This window comes from Desmodus rotundus, chromosome 3 (assembly GCF_022682495.2).
Source record: "Desmodus rotundus isolate HL8 chromosome 3, HLdesRot8A.1, whole genome shotgun sequence".
Taxonomy (NCBI): domain Eukaryota; kingdom Metazoa; phylum Chordata; class Mammalia; order Chiroptera; family Phyllostomidae; genus Desmodus; species Desmodus rotundus.
Genome location: NC_071389.1, coordinates 159,520,051 through 159,538,596, shown reverse-complemented (window position 1 = coordinate 159,538,596; position 18,546 = coordinate 159,520,051). Strand labels below are relative to the sequence as shown.

At 33.7% G+C, this 18,546-nt stretch overlaps 1 protein-coding gene across 8 annotated transcripts in view; it reads left to right on the top strand.

Moving 5' to 3' along the window:
* PPHLN1 (periphilin 1) overlaps positions 1 to 18,546 on the top strand; it is a 103,919-nt gene that overhangs the window by 56,211 nt on the left and 29,162 nt on the right. For all 8 annotated transcript variants that reach the window (XM_053921602.1, XM_024575905.3, XM_045184230.2 and 5 more), the window contains 2 exons: positions 5,745 to 5,864; positions 10,643 to 10,783. In XM_053921602.1, the coding sequence (XP_053777577.1) occupies positions 5,745 to 5,864; positions 10,643 to 10,783 (261 nt within the window). The remainder of the gene's footprint in view (positions 1 to 5,744; positions 5,865 to 10,642; positions 10,784 to 18,546) is intronic.

Genomic DNA, 18,546 nt, shown 5'->3' with positions numbered 1-18,546 from the left:
AAATGGACCACCTGTTTACACTATACATCAGAATAAACTCAAGATGGATAAAAGACTTAAATATAACTTGGGGTATCATAAACATCCTAGTAGAAAGCATAGGCAGTAAAATTTTAGATACCCCACGTAGCATATTTTTGCTGATACATATCCTGGTACAAGGGAAATAAAGGAAAAAATAAGCAGATGGGACTACATCAAATTAAAAAGTTTCTGCACAGCTAAAGAAACCAGAATCAAAGTGAAAAGGGAACCGACTGTACGGGAGAACGTGTCTGTCAATGATATACTGGACAATGCTTTAATTTCCAAAGTATATAAAGAAATCATATGGCTCAACCAGGAAGACAAACAATCCAATTTAAAAATGGGCAAAGGACCTAAATAGACACCAAGGAGAACATACAGATGGCCCATAGACATATGAAAAGATGCTCAACATCACTAGCCATCAGAGAGACGTAAATTAAAGCTACAATGAGCTATCACCTCACACCTGCCAAAATGGCTATCATTAATAAGTCAACAAACAAATGCGGAGAAAAGGGAACCCTAGTGCTTTGTCGGTGGGAATGCAGACTGGTGCAGACACTGTGGAAAACAGTATAGAGTTCCCTCAAAGCATTAAAAATGGAATTGCCTTTGATCCAGCGATTCTACCGCTTGGAATATACCCCAAGAATCCCGAAATGCCAATTCAAAAGAATTTATGCATGCTTATGTTCATAGCAGTGCTATTTACAATAGCCAAGATTTGGAAACGGCATAAATGCCCATCAGTAGATGAATGGATTAAAAAACAGGTATATTTACACAATGGAATGCTATGCTGCAGAAAGAAGAAGGAATTCCTGCCCTTTGCGAAAACATGGTTAGAACTGGAAACTATTATGCTAAGTGAAGTAAGTCACTCAGTGAAAGACAAATCTATGATCTCACTCATTTGAGGAATCTAATGAACAAAATAAACTAATGAGCAAAATAGAACCAGAGGCATGGAATCATGGAATAGACTGACAGCTGTGAGAGGGGAGGGGGAAGATGGGGACAGATTGAAAGAAGGTGAAGGGATTAGTCAAAGAACATACACGAAGTACCCTTAGACATGGACAGCAGTGTGAGGACTGACTATGGAAGTGGGGAGTGGGCTGGGTGGAGGGTGATAAAGAGTGAAAAAATAGGGCATCTATAATAGCATAAACTATAAGAAAAAAATAAGTAATAAAGGGGGAAAAATGTACAAACTTTCCCAAGCCCTAAAATAAATTTGTTAAAATGTCCACACTATCCAAGGAACCTACAGATTCAATGCAATCCCTATCAAAATTCCAGTGTCATTTTTCACAGAAATAGAACAACCCTAACATTTGTACACAACTAAAAAAGACCCCACATAGCCAAAGTAATCTTGAGAAAGAAGAACAAGGCTGGAGGCATCACAGTTACTGATTTCAAACTATATTACAAAGCTATAGTGATCAGAACAATATCGCTTAAAAACACACACACACAGATTAATGGACCAAAATAGAGACCTCAGAAATAAACCCATGCATATATGGTCAATTAATTTACAACAAAGGAATGAGGAATATAAAACCATCTTTTCAGTAATGTCTGTTGAGAGAACTGGGTAGCCACATACTTGAATAAAATTGGACTCCTATTTTACACTATAAGCAATAATCAACTCTAAGTAGATTAAAGCCTTGAATATAAGGCCTGAAACCTTAGAAGTCCTAGAAGAAAACCTAGGTGGTAAGCTGCTTAACATTGGTCTTAGTAGTGAGTTTTTGGATTTGACACCAAATGCAAAGGCAAAAAACCCCAAACAAACTAAGTAAACAAACAAATGGGACTACATCAAATTAAAAAGTTTCTGTACATCAAAGGAAATCACCAACAAAATGAAAAGGCAACTTACAGAATGGAAGAAAATATTTACCAATCACATATCTGACAAGGGATTAATATCTGAAATGTGTAAAGAACTTACACAATTCAATAGGGAAAACCCAAAAAATTCTATTAAGAAATAGTCAAGAGAATCTGAATAGAAATTTTTCCATAGAAGGTATAATACAAATGACCAACAGGTATGAAAAAGTTCTAACCACCAGTAAGTGAAATAGAGAAAGACAGTACTGTATGATCTCACTCATATATGGGGCATCTAAAAATAGATTCACAGGAACAGAGATGAGACAGGTAGTTACCAGGGACTGGGGTGGGGGATTGGATAAAAGATGTTGGTCAAAGAGGACAGACTTCTAGCTAGAAGATGAATTCTAGGGATCTAATGTATAGCATAGTGATTATAGTTAATAATGTATTATATACTTGAAAGTTGCTAAGATATCTTAAACTTTCTCACCACAAAAAAGTCATTGTAATTATGTGAGGGGAGGCAGCTGTTTTCTAACACTATGGTTATAATTATCTTGCAGTTTTAAAATGTAGGTATTACCTCCATTTTATAGAAAAGGCTCAGAAGTTAAATAATTTCCTCAAGGACATAACTACTCTTCACTACCTCATTTTTCCAAGTCTTACCTTCCCAGCAACCCAAAACATGTTGAAAAGATGATTCATGGTTCTAATCTTCAACACTTAAAAATTTTGAGGTGTTGCTCTATCTGTTCTCTATAGAGATTCTCTTCACTAACCTCATACTCTTACTATTACTACATCTATTCTCTTCCTTACTTTTTGTTTTTCTGTCTTTGATACGTTTGGTTTTTCAGCAAGAGTGGATATCACTTAGCAGTCTATGCTGGTGTTCAGGGTACAGCTCTTCTCTGCCTCAAAGGGGAAAAAAAGAAAAAGGTGTCTTTGTGACAATTTGTGTCTTTAGAGCTTTCCCAGAAGTCTGAGGATTTTAGAATGCTGGGTTTTGAAGGGGAAAGAATGATTGGGTTTTTTTGTTTTTTGTCTTACTCTGTCAAGGGTGCTTTATCCACCTGAAAGAGTGGCTTGTTTTTCTTTTCATAAAGAAATGAAAGATGAGCAAGTAGTATTTGCTCATCCATGTCACTCTGATTATTTAAATTATGATACATGAAATATTCATTTCCCCTGAACTAGAATGCCATGTAAATATGTTACAATATAACATTTTGTGGCACATGTTAAAAAATGTTTAATGGGCAACAATGATAATGGATTTTAGATTTTTTTTTTATTTATTATTGTTATTCAATTACAGTTGTATGCCTTTTCTCCCCATCCCTCCACCCCACCCCAGCTGAACCCCCCTCCCTCCCCCCTCTCCACCCTCCCCCTTGGTTTTGTCCATGTGTCCTTTATAGTAGTTCCTGTAATCCCCTCTACCCACTGTCCCCGCCCCCACCCCCCACCCCCGCCCTGGCTATTGTTAGATTGTTCTTAACTTCAGATTTTAGATATTTTTGTCTGACGGTTTATATAGATGTTTGCATTTTTGTCTTAAGGTGGAATCAGAATTTCAGAATTTTAGATCTATAATCATTTTATGTATTTGGAAAGTACAGCCTCCTGTCATCTTTTGCCCAGAATTACATGGTAGTTGTGGAAAGCTTTATTACCTAGATTTCCTGATTTGGTGGAAGAATTTTTCTTTTAAACATTATGGTTGTCCTCATGTAGGGAGGTCAGGGGCCTTTGTTCAGAACTTATTTTCTGCTTTTAAAAGTTAGTTTCTTTTTTTAAAGATTTTATTTATTTGTTTTTAGAGGGAGGGAAAGGAAGGGAGAAAGAGAGAGAAATATCAATGTGTGGTTGGCTCTTTCACACCCTCCACTGGAGACCTGGCCTGCAACCCAGGTATGTGCCCTGGCTGGGAATCAGACAGGTGACACTTTGGTTCACAGGCCGGGCACTCAATCCACTGAGCCACACAAGCCAGGTAAAAGTTTCGAGTGAGGTTTTCAAATATACAGATTTAATGATGGATGAGTAGAGGATTGAGTTATAGAAGATTTTGCTTCCTTTATTACTGGAGATAACTTATAATGTTTGTTTTGTCTTTATAACTTTCTCTTCAAAACTGATACCCCCCAAAAATGAGGTATAATTTTTTTCTTTGATACATTTGTACATGTTTTTCTTTTAACTTAAAAAAAATGTTAAACTCTATTCCTAAGTAATAATAAAGATATTACTCACACATTTTTAAGTTTATGTATGGGTGAGGCTTTGGAGTTAGAGATTTAGGCTTCTTTAATAGCTGTGGAATCACTCCACCTAAATGCATTGTTATTATCTTCCAGGAAACATTATGGATGGCACACCAGTAGGCTGATGATTTGAATAAGCTGTGGAAGGAGGTCAAGGGCCTTTTTGTTCTAGAAGACCTAGTTTTAAGTTTCTAGCTCAGCACAGTAACTTTGAGAAATCACTGGTTGTTTTTGACATTCAGTTTCTTGGCTTATAATTTGGGTAATAAAGTCTACCCTAGCCACCTTCGTGGAGTAACATTTAATTAAAATATTAGTTTTGGTTTTTATATGAAAGCATTTTATAGATGGTAGCGTACCATAACAGGGGGATTACTGGCCCTGCAATCTAGAGGAGATATTTTTGGAATCAGTGATGTGACTTTTGAGAAGAGGCGGGGACAAGATTAGAGGTGAAGGTCCTAATTGATGAAAATGTGTGCTAGTGAACCAGGATGGAGTCAGGGAGTTACCACAAGGGCCTAAGGAAAGAATTTTTCTAATTTGTGTCTTACAATTTTTACCTCTTTTTCTGTAACACAGGTTTGTAAAAAGCATTAGGAGAATCATAAGTGATCAGAAAAACCCCATTTTATTTTCTTCATTTTTATATTGATACCATGAACTGATTGATTTTTAAATACGTTTTAGTTTTTATAACAGATTTATAACAATGAATATGGAAAAGAAAGAAAAACTAGAGTACCAAACACTTGCTAGATGCTTTCAGTTCTGTTAGCTCTTATGATTCTCACAACTACTGTGTAATATAGGGAATATTGTTAATTTTTAAAAAATTTTATACAGCACTATATTAGTTCCAGGTATACAACATAGAGATTAGACATTTATATAATTTAGAAAATGATCACCCCGATAAGTCTAGTAAAACTGAATATTACTAACCCCTATTTTGTAAATGATGAAACTAAGACTCACAATGCCATAAATCATTTACCTGGCAAGTGATGAAACTGCCATCTGAACCCAGGTCTGTGTGTAACTCCATATCCCATTTCTTGTTCAGTGTTGTATGTTGTTGAGGAAGGGAAGTAATTGTAGTAATAAAAAATGAAATATTAGTCTATTGATTTTGTGTAAAGAGGATTTATATAAATTATTACAAATTATAAAAACAGCATATCTGGGCTTTTCTTTATATTAGTAATTTAGCTTGATGGGGTTTGGCATTATTTATTTCATTGAATATAATTAAAGATAGAAATTTGAAATCTATATGATGTTTTATATGTTCTAAATACTGTTAATATAGTAGTTCATTGTTAGTGTCATTTGTTTTGTTCCTCAGATGAATTTCTGGACTTTTATGTAAATGGAATTAAGAGATCTAGGCTATATGTCCCAAAGGAATTGCTATGTAAAGAAATCTATGTTGTATATTTTTGAAAAGCAAATAAAACATGTACTTATTCTCTATATGTATTTGAAGGCTTACATGATTTTAAGTGTAAGTGGGATATACTTCTTAATGTATTTGAAGTTTAAAAGCCCTTGAGAATTGTATCAGGACCGTTCTTTTGTTTTGATTAGGTGTTAGACAAATCCAAGTTCCTGAATGAAAAGGAACACGCTGAAGCTGCAAGCAAGTGGGCTGCTGAAAAGCTAGAGAAGGTAGATGAGAGTAACTTACCTGACATTTCTGAGTACGAGGTAAGGTGCAATTTCTCCCTTCTGTTTCACAGCTGAGAGTTTAGTCGAGATTTTAAATTATGGGCAGAAAATATTTGGTTCTAGTATTTTAAAATATATTTGGGGAAAATATCCTTATGGATTATTAAAATTTATCACATAGTAATAGTATGAATAAGAATGATTGAATTCAATAATTCTACTGTGATAATGCCTTCAGTAGTTTAGAAGTGTAACAATAGTATAAATATGAATTAAGAGGAAAATGCATTATTTATATGCTGCTTTTATAGGCTTCACTGTTAAATGTATCTCTAGAAATTATGCTAAGCCACTAGTCATAAACGAGTGAATTCAGAACAGAATCTAATTAGACTTTGGGTCTTGGACTGTATTTATGTTATATGGTCTAGTCTATATAAAATATTTCATAAATACCCCAGAAATGAAATTATGCATTGTTTGGGTTACTATGACCTTTGATGAAACTGGAGTACCAAAAGATTAGAGTGTTTTTAGGTCCTTAGAATACTGTTTCTGAAGTGTTTGTGTTGTAATAATTGAAAATGAACTAAAAATTTTCTTTATAACCTATAAATCTCTAGTACGGAAATATGGATGTTTTATAGGCAAAATTAAGCTTCAGGATTTGGTGCTTGAGGAATTATTTTGACATGATAGGCAGAGAATATAAAAATCTTTGTACCATGACAAATTATGTTTCTTTGGAAGAGATTTAGAGCTTTTCAGTATATTTTTGATGCCTTTCGTGGAATGTCCTGATAAAAGGGATCAAGCATTGGAATTCGATATACAAATTATATCCCTCTATACATCTTCATAGTCTATGAAAAGATCCTTTCCAAAATAACTAACGTACGCTGCTCCTGGAAAGGACAAATCAGTACTGACCCCATCCATACTTATGCAAATGGAGACTTTCTTTTTATTTGTAATTTAAAGATCAATTATTCTTAAGTAGGTCAAGGTTTTCATGTTGTTGTAGCTGTAAAATCAATATTTGTACATATTTTTTAGTAAATTGTTCAAAAACATCAAGCTGTTCCTCTTTGGTACCTTTCCAGTACTATTTAAATGCATGAATAAAATACAGTGATGCATTTAATATGGTCATTTTGCTTATTTTCTTTGATAATTTAGAATAATGGTTTTTATATTAGCAGTAGATATAAATGCTTCATAATTGCTGTTTTGGAGAACTGATAATTTTTCTCAGGGTACTGAAAATCAAAAACCTCCAAAAATACTACATTGTTTTTTATTAAATACTTTATCTTCAATGAGCAAGGTTTTATTAAGATATACAGGGTCTGGCACAAATAACACCCCTTTTGTTAATTACAAAATCATAAGCATGTAACTCTGTAACATAACAATATCACACTCAAGCACACCATATGACATTTTAGGTGAAATGTTCAAATTAAAACTATAAATTATTACACCCATATTATTACCCTACCAACCACACTCAAGCAGGCCTTAATGTTGAGAGGCAGCAACAAAATTATCTAAAGTATTTTTCAAGTTACATGGATACTTTTTCATGCTAGAAATAAAGCAGTTGGGAAATTTTTATTTTATATTTTTTATTTAAATATTTTATATTCTGTTTTTTGTTGAAAAGCTTAATTCCACCATACTGTGTTAACATTTTGCTCAGATAGTTAACATTTGTTCTTGGGTAGTTGTTAAATAATTACTTATTTCAGTGTTCCATGCTGTTTGCAATATAGACTTTTTGAGAATTTTGACCTTGGTTCTATAAACTCATATCTGATTTGAAAGAAAAAACTGGAAGGAAAAAAGGACTTTAATGCTTGGAAAGAGTTTGGTATAGCACTGTGTGTATATGTGTGTGTGCGTGTTTAAATTTAGTTGTGACAATATTTTATATTAGCTGATTAATTTTGTACTTCAGAAACATTGTGTAGGATCATTTTTATGAGTAGAGAGAGAGATTAAATATTTAGGTTTCCAGTTTCTTTTCTCTTGCTGCCACCAATATAGGTTTAAGCACTTTGGTTGGGAGATCAGGTAGTTTTTAGGTGAGGTCCAGTGAAATTAATGATATCTTTAGTGATACATGTAAATATTCAGGAATGTTGTAGTTCATTCTTCTGGTTGGTTTTATAATTTTGTCTTGTGGCCACTAATAGAGAATTTCTCAAAGTATTTGATAAAATAGTAATTCTGAAGGGTCCTAATGGTCTGAGGAAGGAAAGGAAGTTTCTTTTAGCCAGTATGTTTGGGAAATGCTAGATTTTAAAAAGTTAGGTTGATTTTGATTATTCAGCACTTTTTTAGAGATTTTTAATATATTAATATGCTCAACTGTGTTCTGTAAAAGGAGGATGAAAAATAAAATTTGCATAATTTATCAAACATGGAATTTTTTTCACAGTGCATATTTTAAGATTAGTGTGTTAAGGCACATGTTTCAGAAAATAATACTGTACTGGCTTTCTCATAGTTGATTTAAATTCATCTACTCATGTCAAACCTGCATTATAGACACCATCCTAGCTGTCAAGGAGTTTACAGTCAAATGAGTTTTGTAGGGATATAATTTACTCTCCTAAAACAAATGGCCAAGGGAGTTTCCTTTTGGCTATCAGAATGAAAAGCAAATTATTTAAAGGCTATCAGAATGCCCCAGTAGAACAGGGTGTTTTTTGCTGTAGAAGAAAATTTAAACATTTTTATTTAAGTGTGAAAATATGAATTACATGTTTTCCGCATATACGGTGTCATTTTAGGGCCCTGGACAGTTAGCTCAGTTGCTTAGAGCATCGTCCCAATATATCAAAGTTGGAGAATCGATCTCTGGTCAGGGCACATACAAGAATCGACCGATGAATGCAGAAATAAGTGGAACAACAAATCTCTCTCTCTCTCTCTCTCTCGCTCGCTCTCTAAAAATACCAATAAATAAAAGTAAAGTGTCATTTTCTGCTTTAGTATCTCTGCTTGTTCTGTCCCCAGTGAAGAATGCCCATCTTCACGCTCCTCATTCACATTCATTCAGTGGAGTCAGTAGTGCTTGAGATAACAAGACTCAAGATCTTTCTTGATTCCATTTTTCTCCCCTTCCTATGGTAAAATTTTATACCATTTGTATTTCACTGATGACCTTGTATTGCCTTTATTAAAAAATTATTTTTACTTGTCTAATTCTATATATTGAATATGCCTCAAACCACTTATCTTGTTTTCCCTACAGTACCTTGGATTTTATAACCAATTAATTGAACTAAATTTAATTATTAATAAGTTTCCTCTGCAGATTTATTGTGATATAATTGACATAGAGAACTGTGTAAATTCAGGGTGTATAGCATAATGACTTGACTTTTATATATATAAATATATTGTGAAATGATCACCATAGTAAGTTTAGTTAATATCCACCATCTCATTTAGCTACCCTCCAAAAAGAAAAAAAAAAGTGTATTTTCCCTTGTGATGAGAAGTCTTAGGATTTACTCTCTTAGCAACTTTCAGATATACCTTAGGTCAGTGTACACATTCTCAGTACTATTTATGTTGTAACTGGGAGTTTGTACCTTTTGACCACCTTCACCCAATTCCCCCCACCACTCCCACCCAAACCCCCCACCTCTGGTAACCATAAATCTGGTCTTTTTCTGTATGTTTTTTTTTTCTTTTTGAAGATTCCACATAAAAGTATGAATATACAGTATTTGTCTTTCTCTTTCTGACTTTGTTGGGTGAGAGGGACATGTGCTGAATATGGATAAATGCTGCCAAATTATTCTCTAAAGAAGTTGTGGCAGTATACAACACACTAGGTGTGGAATGCCACTGCTTTTACTGGTGAAGAGTACCAATAATTATTATATGTCTTATGACTATTCTAAATCTACTGCTGTTTGCCACAACTTGAATCACAAAAGTCCTACGTGTTTTATAAACTTGTGTTATAATAAGTACATAGTTCTTATTTCTACCCTTACCTCCCACCCACCTAAAACATGCACCATTTAAATACATGAGCTCAAACAGTTTACTCTTTCTAAGTTACTGCTTACTGCAAGCTACATGATGTCAGGAACTTTTGTCTCTTCTGTTCATTAGTATAGCCACTGTTCCCAGAGCAGTGCTCGGAATTTATTATGTAGTAAAGTTACGAAGAAACGAACAAGTGTAATTAAAATAATAGTCTTTCCTCATTTAATTCTTTTTATCAAGTGTTTTTAGTTAGTAAAATAATTGGCTGTAGGCTTTTTGTGGGATAATTCATCAATGAATTGTTCTAAAATAGAAGAGATGATTATTGCTTTCGGAGATTGTTTTTATTTATTTCAATAAATTCTTAGGCTACAGGAGCAAGATAGTTTCAACTTCTGAAAACAGAACCCTTTTCCATGTTCCTTTTAATATAATTGTTCAAGTGTGCACATACCCCTCAGTTCTGATTGGACTTTTTCTCTTCAGTGTTTCTTAAAGAGATTGCTAAAAGAATAGTTATAGGACAGAACCTTCTAAGTGTGTCTTAATATAACCTGAAATGTAAATTTGGGATGAAATAAGCCTAGAGATTTTGTGTTACCTAAAGTTTTTAAAGTTACCAATCAGTTCCTCTTTAATTCTCCTCACATGTGCTTATTATGCATAATGAAATTGAGAGCATTTTCTTAAGACAGGTTAAATTTAGCACACTCTCTTAATATATCTGCCAGTTAGTGCCTATACAAGTCATCTGAAATGCTATGTTCTTTAAGAAAGCAATTAAAGATTATGAATTCTTCTTAAAGGCAGGATCCACGGCACCACTGTTCATTGACCAGCCAGAAGAACCTGAGTCAAATGCAACAGACGGCATAGAATTATTCGAAGACAGTCAGCTAAACAGTCGCTCTAAAGCAATAGCATCAAAAACCAAAGAGATTGAACAGGTAAAGAATCCAGTATCCTTAGGGTACATAATCTTTTGTTCCTATCACTTTGCATATGGTATTTACAGTAAATAGCTATTGAATAAATACTCTGAAATTAATTTTAAAAATTATAAACATTGTTTGATTTCACCATTTGACCAGTTTAGTCCCTGACTCTGTTTACTTATTTATTACTCTAAATAAAAAGCCAGCTTCTTTTTTAGAGAATGTTAATATTCTAGTTAGTACGGAGCAATTTTAAAACTTAAAATGAATAGGGATGGGCTAAAAGGAATATTAAATATTCTAAAATATTAGCAATTTTTTTGAATATTGGGATTACAGATGTTTCTTACGTTTTTCATTATACTTGTAAGCATTTTTCAAATATTAAAAATAAATTATAGGTATTTAAATCTAACTTTAATGATGTCATTCTTGAAAGTTAGGATCTTGCTTTTAATTGATTAAATAGATTACTTAAGGAATAGTTAAAGGACAAAACCTACAGTGTGAAATATAATTTTGGAATGGAGTAAGCCTTGAGGCTTTGCCTTACTGAAGATTAAAAAAATAGTTGTCATTTTTTCTTCAATCCTCCTCACTTTGCTCATTATGCATAGCAAAATTTAAAGTGTTTCAGTATGGAAATATTGCCTGCCTCATAGGGAATTATACTTTATGAGGAGTAAATGAATAAGTTGTAAAAGAGCTTTATACCAGGTAACATGTTGTACAAGGGTTTGCTTTTGATGTTTCTCTCCAGTGCCATGAGTAAATGTTACATTATAATATAAGCTTCTAAAAATTATTAGAAATTAAGAACAGAATTAAATCTTTTCTCAAGGTGCTGTCCAATTCCACATCAATTAAAATCTATTTCCCTAGGTTGGACAGGAGAAGACATTAATTAAATTCTAGGTGTGATTGTAGAGCTTATATTGATCCCACCCTAATGGCTAAAGTTAAGAACATGGATAGGAAATTTGTCAAGGAAACCAGTAGGTTTTCAAAATGGAGGTGATCAGCAGTATCAGATGCTTGGAGGAATATAAGGAAAATGGAGACTGGGAAAATGTTTAATTTGTTGTGAAGATGGATTGGTGCCTTTCAAGATATCGGTTAAATGAGAGCATAGATAAAAGGTTTACTCACAGAATGTATCTTCAGTATGCATATGAATATCGTCACCCTGTATGAAATTATTGCCCTTCTGTCTTTTTTACTGATTTATTTTTCTTTGTAGCTTTTTTTTTTCTACTTGACATATGTTTTTATTTGTTTGCTTATCTCCCCACACCGTAATGGAAGCTCCATGAGAGCAAGGACTTTGTTATTGCTTTATCTCCATTACCTAGTGATTGGCATGAAGTGGGCTCATGGGGAATATTTGTTGTATGGATGATGGATGGAGTCATAAGCCTAGAAGCAAACTTTGAAGTAGTCTCTAAGTCATTTGAAATCAGACACTGCATCTTAACCTGACCACCCAACAGAGTGCCTAGGCCCAGCACTTAGTAAATGTGCTTGATTAATGTTTATTGAATCAATGACTTAATATTACTTCTCTTTTTCACCTCATTTGCAATTCTTTAAAGGAGCTTCTCTTAAGAAAATAACTGGTTGAAAAACTTGACTGAATAACAGGGGAGAGAGTATTGTTTTGGGTTGTGGCTTATTAATATCTGTACTATCTCATTATTATTCATAGTTGATCTACTTGATCTTGAAAAGGTGAGTTGTTAGTTAGATGTAGAGGCTAGCTTAGCAGTTACACAAAATATGAAACCCATTTATTTTTTTAAAGATTTTATTTATATATTTTTAGAGAGAGGGGAAGAGAGGGAGAGAAACATCGATGTATGAGAGATACATCGATCAGTTGCCTCTTGCACACTCCCAACTGGGGACCTGGCCTGCAACCCAGGAGTGTGCCCTGACTGGGAATCAAACCAGCGACCATTAGGTTTGCAGGTCAGTGCTCAATTCACTGAGCCACACCAGCCAGGGCCAGAAGTTATTCTTTATAATTTTTTCAGATGCTTGAAGTACTTTTAAAAAAGAATAATAGCCCCAAACAAATCAAGTTCAGAATAATGTAAAAATGTAAATTTTGGTGTAATACTTGAGCTGCTTTTTCTCTCGTTATGTAAAGTATGGTAAATATGTTCAGATATCTTGTAAAGATAAATTACCACATATAATGTTTTGAGGGCTTATGTAAATCAGATCCTTCAGCCCTTGAGTCCCCAAAAGTCATTAACTTGTGGCAGTATTACAATATCAAATAAACTAAGTCCCCAGGTCAAAATTTGGTGTAATTTGAAATGCCTACAAATGCAGTGATTTGATGTTTAAGGGCATGCATATGGAGATACAGTGTTAGAAAATATGTCCTTTGCCATATTTTTGCTATCTCATCCCTGTGCATATAAAAATTTGGTAAGGTTGAGGGTACAGGTGCTTTTTGACAAAGCTCCCAAGGTTATGGTCAGATATGGCAGAAAACCACTGTCTCAAATCCTGGAGCCAGAAGACATCAGGTTGCATCTGAATATTGTGTTCCTAGAGATCATCTAAATCACCCCATTTTTACTTGAATATCCTTCAGTGGATATCATACATTCTTTGCCACAATACATTTAAAAAAATTAGCCTCCTTATGCTTTGGAATCCTATAGTATATCATTTTCCCCCTCCTTTTCCCCATATTGACACCTCTTAACTAATTTGGGCCATCTTTTATATTTAATTATTGGGTTAGTTTCCTTGCTTCCTAGCTTCTGAACTTAGGCAAGTTTCAGAATTTCTCCTGTTATTATTTTAATTCCTAGAGAGTTTAACCCACAAAATTATGGGTGATCATATTCCAGTTCAGGTTTTTGGCACTAATCCCTTGACTGGTATCTCTCAAGTCCTAACATACTTACTGTTACTGAATTATTTAATTTGAAAGTACATCTCACTACTTGATATTTTGCCAGTGAAGAATCGTGTCTTTTAACAAATTGTTGAGTTGAATGAACCATACAAATTGAAATTTTCCATTATTACATACCCTTCTTCCATCTACTGCATCTCCAGGGATAAAGCAATATTTACTCTTTAACTCTTTGGAACTTTCTTGTGGTTAAGATTTGCAAGGTCCTTCACACTTTGATAAAATTGTACTTAGCTATAGCCTCTGTTTCTTGGGGTCCTGGCATCTAATGATGGCACAAGTTTCTTTGTAATTCTGCACTGATATTACAAGATCTGGATTTGACTCCCTATCTTCCACTTCAGATGGAATCAGATAATCTGAGTAGATCTAGAATATGCATATATAATATGCATATGCTTGTTCTGCCTAGCAGGTCTCTTGCCTAAGAGTGTCAGGGTAGCTAAAATCCTCCTAATAAAACAACTGCTAAGGATAGTTAGTGTGTGGCTGGAGTTTATTAAAGATATTTGACTGTGCGAACTAGTCTTGAACAAAGAATCTTCCATCTCTTCACCCTCAAGGCTCAGTACTTAAATTGTGCTTCTCTGCCTTTGTTGTACATCTGTAGAGCTTCTTTGATTTCTGCCATAAATATTCTGGTAAGTGGGTTATTAGAGCTTCACAAACTTTAATATGCACATAAATCACTTGGGGAGCTTGTTAAAATACCTATTCTGACTCAGCAGATCTGGGATGGATTTGAGATGGGAATTTCTAACAGTGTCCCAGATGATTCTATTAATACTAGTCTGTGGACCATATTCGGAGAAACAAGGAGTTGGAAGGAGGTGACTTTTCTTACATTCTTCTATAGTTTATACTGTGCTAAAAGATTGAAAAGTGCCACCTTTTATGTGAGTTAAATAAGTTCTAATCTGTCAATTTTTAAATAGGTATAATTGATATACAATAAAATGCATAAATCTTAAATATTCACTTGGATGAGTGTTGACAGTTCTAACACTGTAACTGTCACCCCAAACAAATATTTCTGAACGTCTTTCTTTTCAGTTATGAATAGTTGATTATACTGACAGTAATAAGGATTTAGTTAGGAACTAAAGTTACAGTCATATCTCGGAAGTATGTGCTCTGATTTGGTTTATGTTAAATATCCTCCCCCCATCCCTTGAAGGCTATATTTTAAGTAATAACAGATAGAAGTATAAAATTCAAAAGGCACAAGTAATTATGCAGTGAAAAACAAATTTGCTTCTCACCCATAAGTCTTGGCTGCCCAATATTCTTCCTAGCATATAGGTATACTCATATGTGATATGCATATATGTGTGTGTGTATATATAAATTATATATAGTATTTATGTATTTGTGTGTACATACACATACGCAAACACTTCACCCACACATCTGGAGCACAGTTAATCCAAATGAGTAAAGATAAGGGTTGGTTTCTATGTCTCCATACTTGTTCTTTAAATATAAATGGCATACCATGTTCCCTATTCAGTGTATCTTAGGGACCAGTCTGTGTCCGTATCCCCTACTCAAAGATGTATATATAATCCCTTGTGAGCCATGTTTTAAAATACAGTTCCTCTGATTTCTTCACATTTAAAAAAAGTTTTATGTGTATATTTTTTAAATAAAAGTTATTATACTTAAAATGAGCAGTTTTGGGGTGGTTTAATACTGTGGGTGTTGAAGGCCTATATTTATATGTCTTATAAAGTGCTGTGTAGATTATTTTAATAACTACATAAGAGATCACCAGAGTACCTTTTAACCTCTCACGATTTTAATGGTGTGCAAGTTGGAGAATAACTGAAGTATATGATTGCAGAAAATCTTAGTCGTTTGCTTAGTGGCGATCATTGTCAACCATTCTAAAAAATTATATTAGTAGAGCCCTGGCTGGTGTGGCTCAGTGGATTAAGTGTCAGACTGCAAAGCAAATGGTCATTGGTTCGATTCCCAGTCAGGGCACATGCCTGGGTTGCAGGCCTGGTCCCCAGTAGGGGGTACACGAGAGGCAACCACACATTGATGTTTCTTTCCCTCTCTTTCTCCCTCCCTTCCCCTCTCTCTAAAAATAAATAAAAATTTTAAAAAATTAGTAGAAACAGTTAATATAATCAAAACTAGTACAGTTGCAGGATATGCCTGAGAATATTCTTTAAATGTATTATTTATGGTATTCCTCAAATCACAGAAAATTATCATTTGTATGGGAAAAAGTCTCTTCTTCTTAGATGGTGGATAATAACTAAGAAAAGAACAAGTACCATGAAGGCAAATTCATTTTTGAAAATTCTTTGGCTATATCAATATTATCCTAACCTAATTCTGTTTTATGAAAATGCTGGTATTTCTACCTATAAGTAAGTATCTGTTGAAATAAGGGTTGATTATATATTTATATGATTTATAATTAAAATGTAGATGGGAATTATTTTAAATCCAGAGAGGGTGCCAATCAGATGTTCTAAGACATATAAACATAGAGAGTATTAAGAGAAACTTGATCAGGGAGATTATTTTGTTTTCTGTCTTTTAACTTAAAAGGACTCAAACCAAATATACATTTATTTTAGTATAGTCACTCATAGCTATGCCAGCCTTGTTGTATTGAAGAAATTTTATTTCTTACCTACCTAGGAACCTCTTATTCCAATTAGCTAAGGGAAATAAAATTGACTTACAAATCCTTTTGTTGCCTATCTAGGTCATTAGCCTTACAGATTAATAAAATTTTATTGTAAGTCTATATCAAGCTACATAATAGATGATTTTTATTTTAATTTCAATTCTATGCAATCACCATTTTTGTGACCATATGGGCTGCTTACTAGCTTTTCTTTTTATCAAAATAAAAGAGTTGGACTGAATAAACTCAGGTCCCTTCCTAATCTAAATCATATGAAAAATATAGAGCTAAAATTGCTTCTTCTGTATATGTTGTTATGTGTAGCTAATTTCAGATTTAATTATAGATTTTTAGGTGTTTCAGTTTTTCTTTAGTCTCTTCATAAGGACAGAAGGATTTTATGTTAAAATGTTTTTTGAAAACTCAAATATACCATTGCTGTGATAAGTCAGTAGTTAATTAGTGTTTGTTAATTGGTAGTTAATTAGCTAATGAGTGGTACAGAAAATGTTTTCTTCAGTAAGCAAGCTGTTACATTTAGTCAGTGTTTTTTCTGGGGCTCTCTTCTTACGATGCATGGTTTCAGTCACCATCTAAGTAGCTGATGGTTTTTAGCACACTTACTAGCTTTTGCTCTTTCTTTCTCAGTAGGATATTTTTGTTTTACGTTTAAAATAAAAGGGCTAGACAAGTAATCAAATGTACCATCTTCCTGAAATGTGAACTAGAGTTGGGGACATGGAAAAGAGTCAGCTTTTAACACATGATGGGTTAAAATGAAATTATTTTCAAACTAGTGGCAACTCGGTTGTTGTATATGCATTTCATACTAGCCTTACATAATAGAAACATTATTTGTTTTTCCTTTTTTATCAGAGCAAGTAACAAACTTCTTAAAAGTGCAGCTCTCACCACTATCTTGTCTAGACATCAAGTCTACCCTACTTTATTTAACAATCCGTTATTACCAACCACTTGTTCAGACTTTACATATATGGACTTAGTAAAATACAGTCACATAAGGTTTACCTCTGAAAAAATCTCATTCCATAACACATACCAAATACATCACTTATTTTGGCCAGATTGCAGTGTTTGAATGTTATAATTCATCACTCAGATTCTGGTCATGTTCCTACTACAGAAACTTGTTGCTGAAGTGCAAGTGTAAAACTGAGTAATTTGTGTCATATTTGAAATATTAAATCCAAGTATCTCAGCCTTTAAATGTAAAGATAAGTTAGTTGTTTTATACCTGATATAAACCTGTAAATATGAAAATTGATGACTCTGTTAAGACACTATTTATATATAAAAATATAAAATTTGACAGTAAAGAGAGCGAGCCTAATCAGAGCCATGCTTAAAATGCTGCAAGTACTGCAAGAGATGAGGCCATCTTGGACCTTCTCCCCGGGGATGTCATTACTTCGACAAAAAGTAACCCATTATAAAGCAGTTCCAATACAGGTGTTTCCCGTGGCATAAACTCAGGCACGAGCTTCATTCTTTCACCTCTCCTCTTCCTCCACTGCCTACCAGTGTTAGGTATGGATTTTCTCCAGTGGCTCCAAATTACTGTACTATCCTTTGCTATTCAGTTCCCCTTCATATAAGTTGGCAATTTTATTTAGTCTCTGAGTACTTTGCATTAAGGACATTTGTAAGTAGTAGTGTGGCATAGTCAGCACTGGATGCTTCCAATTAGTGTTTTAACCTCTTAGAGCCCCTTTTCTCATTTATTAAATGGGGTTAATTCCGTACTCTCAGAATTAAGCTGTTTTATGTGAACGCCCTTTGTATATTGAAAAATCACTATTGAAGTGCCTATGGTAGTGTTAAGTGTTACTTTTCCTGTTTTTCAGCTTTGGGATATTGACTACTTTCAAATTACTTCTTAGGCATATTTTATAGCAAGTTTCTTATATAGGTTTAACTATGAGAGGCCGTTTCATATCAGAGTCAGGGTCAGGGCTGTTTACTTCTGTTCTTGTTTTTTGTTTTTTTTCCCTCATTTGTTCAAAATGAAATATAAAAATAATTTTATGATGAAATATTTTGTTATTTTGGGGGACTTTGTAATTTTGCTTTTACATTATCCATTTGGCTTTTTATCTCACTGCTTCCTATTCTGTATTTCTAGACACAAGAGTTACCATAAAAAGATTGTTCTCACTCCTAAAACATAAAATT